Genomic DNA, 7,086 nt, shown 5'->3' on the forward strand with positions numbered 1-7,086 from the left:
TAAAGTTGTAACCAGAGGTCACATATGATTGACCAACTTCTCTGCTTCTATAGATTTGCATAAACTCTGCAGGATTCTCTCGATTCCACTCTTCTGTTGAAATAAATTTAAGACGGAAACCTCTTATTTGACCAGCAAAACAGGAAAATGGTTATGAAACCTAGTTCTGCTTCTTATAGATTTTAGGTTAGTTTGTACCTATGACCACTTAATTATTTCTCACGTAGCTATTAAATATATCGGTATAATTATACATTTATAAATTAAGAACTGTAGTAATATTGTTAGTTTCCAACCTCTTTAATGCCTTCTCTTTATTTATACTGTTTTAATGTTTTGTGAAGTTGATTTGCATCTTTTGCAGTAACTTAAATAAGATTATAAGTTGGAGCGTTAGGCTTTCATGTCCTCATCTGATATTCTAATATGATTAAATCAACCAAGTGTACAATGTGAGGTCTCCTTTGGTTTTCGATAAGTAAACGAAACTCAGAAGAGTGGGCAATGATACTAAGAACACACAAAATTCACATTTTGCTCTCATTGGTTTGCAACTGATTTGCATCACACCAACAAAGAAAAATTACAAAGATACAAATCCATGTCACTTTCCGGGTACAAAGTTGGTGGCATAGGCCCAAGCATTGTTGTTAACCGGGTCAGCAAGGTGGTCGGCCAAGTTCTCCAACGGACCCTTGCCGGTCACGATGGCCTGAACGAAGAATCCGAACATCGAGAACATAGCCAACCGACCGTTCTTGATCTCCTTAACCTTGAGCTCAGCGAATGCTTCAGGGTCATCAGCAAGACCCAACGGGTCAAAGCTTCCACCCGGGTACAACGGGTCGGTCACCTCACCGAGTGGTCCACCAGCAATACGGTAACCCTCGACGGCACCCATCAAGATAACTTGACAAGCCCAGATGGCCAAGATGCTTTGAGCGTGGATCAAGCTCGGGTTACCCAAGTAATCAAGTCCACCTTCGCTGAATATTTGTGAACCGGCCTTGAACCAGACCGCTTCGCCAAACTTGACTCCGTTACGAGCCAAGAGCTCGGGGAAAACGCACCCGAGAGCACCCAACATGGCCCATCGGCAGTGGATGACTTCGAGCTCACGGTTCTTGGCGAAGGTTTCCGGGTCAGCTGAGAGTCCGGCTGTGTCCCAACCATAGTCTCCGGGAAATTCTCCGGTCAAGTAAGATGGTGGCTCACCGGAGAGTGGACCCAAGTACAAAACTCTGTCCGGACCGTACCATGGACTACCGGAGGGGACAGGCTTGGTGGTTTTCCTCATGGACACACGGCCACTGCCCTGTATATCGGGGGAGGAAGGGGAGAACTTCACCGCCTTGCCGGCGAATGAAGGGGAAGAAAGAGCCATGGTGGCGGCAGACATTGTGAAGAAGAATGAGTTTCCGGCGATGGGTGTTTGTGTTTTGTGTTTGAGAATGATTGAAACGGTGAAATAAACTGAGATCTATATAGATAGCTCCGAGTAAGGTCCCATATCTTCGTTGAGATCTCTATCTTTCATCTCATTGGAGCTTCAAGATTATGGTGCTGTTCCTGCATGTCCACTGGCGCTATGGAAACCACAAATTTCACTTAACAGGCCACCACTGTTACACGTCTGAGATTCTTTCAAGGGTCATAGGTTTGGCTTGGCTTGGCTAGGCTGATAATATTTACTAATGTAAAATATCTGCAGAAGAAAATTCCAGCTTTGCTTTGCCGTTTGGTGCATGATAAAGAACATGAAGTTGACAAAATTAACCCAGCATTCCATTATGTAATTGCCTTGATAGTTTTCAAAATATTATATACGTTACTTTAAACGCATAGATAGACCGAGATGATGTTGGGATACGGTTTACCCTTTAAAATTTTTAAAAATTTTTATATATAAAATATTTTTTTATATTTTATATGAATTATTTTTAATATAATTTCTTAAATTCACATTTTTAAATATAAATTTTTACGTTCAACCCGTGTAAACGGGATTAAACAAATAAGAACACAAACAAAAATAAGAAAAATTATGTTAAAAAGTTAAATAAAAAAACTAGAAATTGATGCAAAATTTCATTATATCAATGAAAAATATAAAAATATAAAAGAAACCCATGCAACGAAATGCAATGCAAGTGAGTGTTCCAATTAGATATGGTGGGTTATCCTATACAATCACAAGTGGCATTATGTCATTTGTGCAACAAACAACCGTACAAATTGCTGGAGATTTTTCACACGATCAGGTACACCCAAAAGTATCCAATGCTGATACGTGGGGTTGAAGGTGCCGAGTAGTCGAATGTCCCATAATGCTATGAACCAATAGAAGCTCAGATACAGATTAATAGATAGCCTTAAGATAACACCCTTGTCCTTTCTTCTTTCACGTGATGCCGACGGCCAGTGTTGGGAGATTTGTCAAACGACCTCGTGTCGACTGTGGACATGCATTGATTTAGTTGAGTATTTATTTATTTTCGATAAAAATTTAAATTTAAGTAAAGTTAATAATCTTATTTAATTTTGAAAAATCATAATAAAATCTAATAAATTAATATAAAATGATACTTTATTTGATATAATCTAACCATTTTAATGTTATATTTCTCATTTAAAGTTTAGTGTTAAAATTTCATGGTTTAAGATTTTAAGGTTAAATATTAATATTTTAGACCCTAAAATTTAAGACTAAAATAAGTAGATTATATTTTGCACAATCTGTATTAAATAATAATCACAATTTAATTTTTACAAATTGCAAATTAAGATAAATACAAATAAAATTTGACATTTACAAATCAAGATGGAGGTTAATAAAGATTTATTATTTGTATTTGTCAACAACTTCAAAGCATGAAACTTCGAACTTCATTCATTGGCAAACCAAGAAAGAAACATAGAGGTTTAGTGGAATTAAATGATCCAAAGGTTGCACCCCCGGTGAGGCTGGTCCAAGGCAGGACATAGACGGGGTTTAAAAAAAAAAAAAAGGTTCGGGTCGGGTTGGATTTTTTAGATGTGATGTTCGGGTAGGATCGGGTTCGAGTTTAGGGTGAAAATACTTGACCCAACCCGACCAAAAATATATATAATTTTACCTTATATATTTAGGAATAATTACAATAATATCCTTTATATATTTTTTTTCAATTAAGTTATTGTTTTTATTGAATAAAAATAATATTTTTATTATTATTTCAGGTCGGGTCGAATTTTTAAGTTATATATCGGGTCGGGGTCGGGTCGGATGAAATCTTATTTTGGTCGGGTCGGGTCGGGTCTGATCTCGGGTGGAGGATTCCTTGTTTTCGGGTCGGGTGGACCAAAAACCCGACCCATGTCCACCCCTAGACATAGTTTTCCCCTTGGTGGTCGGTGGTATTATGCCAACAATAGCTTTATGTCTTGTTAAGACCAGCTTGCTCTCTTCTGTTCTCATCCATAAATAGAAAGCAACAAGTGAATTTGGTAGTGTGAAAGCTATGGGATTTTTTTCTTCATGTTCTTTTTCTTGTTAAGTTTTCTAGTTAAGGTTTATCTTGTTGCATGGTGTATATCACCATCAATATGTCAAAACAATATGTCCATTATCAATACATCATTTAGTGTTTTATTTGAAGTGGGAAGCTACATGTCACGTTAAATTCTTTTCACATATTTTTTTTTGTTTCGATATAGTTCGTGAATACATTAATTATATGATATTATAGGTATCTTGAATTGATCGTCACCTTTGAATATACTTATATTAAAAGTATTACTCTCCTTTGATTAATATTATTATTTCTAATTAGAAAGAAGATTAAAATCATTACATTAATCCAACATCATACACCCCCTACATTGTTTATAGAAAGATCTCATCAAATTTCTTATTTTTTTAATCTTTTTTTAAAATAATAGTTTTTTTTTTCAAATCCTTTCATTTTTCCAAAAAAAAAATTAAATCCACAATTTAATACAAAAGCCGCCGCTATTCAATACCATTCATTTGTCTATAAAACGTTATTAGATTATATAGAATGTATTTTTAGTGATTATAAGATACATACCTTACAAACACAACTACTCGAATATTTTTTTAAGAATACTTATTCTATTATTAAAATTATGAATTCAAAAAGATTTTAACCTAAAGACAATGACTATCGCATCTACCTTAAAATTAATTATAAGATAAGAACATATTTTCAATAATCATTACTTAAAATAGGCCGGTAAATTTACAAGTCATTTACAAAAATCACAATGTTGTTATGTGTCAAAATGTCCATTTAATGCTCTTTTATACATTAAAACCATTACCAAACTCCCTGTTAGGTATGGCTCATAAATATACCAGTAAAGAGGACAGGAGATGGAGCGGAGTGAGCGAACATCAACTGTCCTTACAAAGAAAGTCTCGTTGTGGGGTTACGAATTATGTGGGTTGGGGGTGCGGGGGCGCAGCCCCCGCGGTACGGTACAGGGTTAATTTTGTAATTATGTACCAGGGTTTTCTATTATAAATAGAGATGTAACCTAGACCTAAAAAATTCAATCATTGAATAAAAACTTCTAGCGCCGCCTAGGCACCGAGGACGTAAGCACATTGCCGAACCTCGTAAAATTCTCGTGTTCTTTTGTTTTCTTTACCCGTTTTCGTCAACACTCCCCTAGAAGAATTTTGCTAGTGCCAGGAATGTTTTAGTATTTCACACCTATGAGAAAAATACCCGAGGAAGCAGCAATTTATGGTCTGGAATTAGCATTATCCACCCTATATGAACCATCTTCATTTCTTTTTACCCAAGTCATCTTTCTGCTTCTAAACTTTTAATTAATTACTTTATTCCAACACAAAGAGCAATGGCTAAATCAGCTGTCTCTCCCCCAGTTTTCTTCTATCTTCTGCTCCTTTTGTCATTTGACTCTGGTACGTATCTTTCTCCATTTCCCGTCTGTTTCTGGGTTTGATATTGAAGCATGAACGGTAAAATTGCAGGTGAAAGATCAATGTTCCGCCCCCACAAAAAAAAATCCCAGATTTTCTCACGAATTTCTCCTGTAAACAGGGCAAAACATGGTGTGTTGCAAAGCCATCCACCGACGATGCTGCACTGGCTTCCAACATAAACTCAGCCTGTAATTATCTTGGAACCCGGGGACTAAACTGCAACCAAATACAGTCAGGTCAGCAGGGATGGACCAAGGGGTCGACAGAACTGACATCTTCTGAAAGTTTTAAATTATAATATAATTTAAATTTATTTATATATTTTTTGATAATCTGTTTTGTCACCCTCTTTTAAATTTTATTCGTTCACCATCTAACATAAAATCATGTAGGTGAAACATGCTATGACCCCGAAACTCTCATCAACCATGCCTCGGTCGTCGTGAATTCTTACTACCAAGATAATGGTGGTCAGGAACATGCATGTCACTTCACTAACTCCGGTCTCATCACGGTATCCGATCCAAGTAAGTCACTCTGTTAGACCCTAATCCTGGCAAAAGAAAACATGTTTTTTTTTTAATTTTTCTGTTTGACGTTGTTTATAATTGTTTCTTCTTGCAGGCTATGGAAGTTGCCAGTATGCATGAAGGGTGATGATATGGAAGACGTGTTGCTCGAAGGTTCTTGGGTGTTGTCTGTAATAGATGTATCTAAAGTCTCCGTGTACTTTTCCATCAAAATTTACTTCCTTTCTCTAGGGGATTGGATTCCATATAGTATGTTTTAATGGATGAAAGGGTTGTCATGTTTGATCAATTTGATATTTATACGATGATTATAATATATAGTTTCTATTAATTTTTCTTTATTTAGATACTTAAAAACGATTATTAGACCAATTTTGAAAGAAGAAAATTAAATAATGTTGTGAGGTTATGTTGCATTTAGATTATTTGTTCAAATAAGATTTATGTTACAATGAGAAATGGAATCGCATTATAAAAAAAAAATCTGACTAATTCTATATATAATCAAGGTTTAATGTGATTATCGAACATTAGAAGTTCAAGAAAAGACATCATGTGATATTCTTTGTTCCTCACAAAAATTAATCTAATCTTAGATGTGATACTAGGGGTGATTATGAGCGTGATCAAATATTTTATAGTCTCACTCAATGAAACGACTTACGATATTACTCTCATTATATAGGAGGGACGTCAAATCCCATTTCGATCAATCATATTCCACTACATAGTAATCTTTATAGTGTAACCAATTACGACACACATTTGGTTGTACCAAAACACGCAACTCACAATGTTACAATAATGATGATCTCAAGTTGGAGGATCATACATGTAATTATCACTATAGGTAATGTTGTGATTGTTACATAATGATCTAAGAAATATAGTCATAACGCATCAATTTGATATGTTGTTCTCCAACATATACCTATGTATTGGTTTTGATATCTTTATGTCAATGACAACACATTATCACCAATCAACTATACATTAATCTTAATGCATTTATTATTATTCAAACTCACAATAATATTTGACTAAAGTCTTTTAAAAATAACTATATTATTCTTATGATTTTACTATAGTTCAATTTGTTTACATTATACGTAGAAAAAAAACGAAATAGTAATGACAATGTCTTATATTGATAAACAATTAATATAAAATAAATGTCATTACATCTATATCATGATTGAACTTTGGATATGTTCTAACATATTTTTCACTCTAAACTCTCGAATTAAATTCAATTTTATCCTTTAAAAAAATTGATCTGATTTAAATCTAATTTTTCAAAATATTCTAATATAAAATATTCATCTTCTAACACTAATAGAGAATTTGTTCTAAATTTTTACACCAATCTCTGCAACTCTGCATCATTTCTCACCAAACCCCCGGTGAATTGATTCTTCATATCTCGTCACTTTTAAGGTTTGGAATTCGACAGAGACAATGTTTGACTAATGTCTGCTTCACACCATTTACTTGCGTTTCCTTTGACCATGTTTATCTCCTTCGGATTTTTATGTTTTTGGGTTAATGAAAGATAATAAATCCAAAATTAATTATGGGGTTAAAGCATATTTTCAATAATCT

General features: G+C 34.5%; 1 protein-coding gene across 1 annotated transcript; it reads right to left on the bottom strand.

Moving 5' to 3' along the window:
• Positions 1 to 508: 508 nt before the first annotated feature.
• On the bottom strand, positions 509 to 1,477 carry LOC120205989 (chlorophyll a-b binding protein of LHCII type 1). The gene has a single exon (XM_039205743.1). The coding sequence runs from the start codon at positions 1,397 to 1,399 to the stop codon at positions 605 to 607; it is 795 nt and encodes a 264-aa protein (XP_039061674.1). The 5' UTR covers positions 1,400 to 1,477; the 3' UTR covers positions 509 to 604.
• Between the last annotated feature and the right edge of the window lie 5,609 nt (positions 1,478 to 7,086).

This window comes from Hibiscus syriacus, unplaced genomic scaffold, assembly GCF_006381635.1.
Source record: "Hibiscus syriacus cultivar Baekdansim isolate YM2019G1 unplaced genomic scaffold, ASM638163v2 tig00013285_pilon, whole genome shotgun sequence".
Taxonomy (NCBI): Eukaryota; Viridiplantae; Streptophyta; class Magnoliopsida; order Malvales; family Malvaceae; genus Hibiscus; species Hibiscus syriacus.

Bases quoted from the DNA above. Each gene is read 5' to 3' on its own strand.
- LOC120205989 (XM_039205743.1), bottom strand. From the start codon at position 1,399: ATGTCTGCCGCCACCATGGCTCTTTCTTCCCCTTCATTCGCCGGCAAG.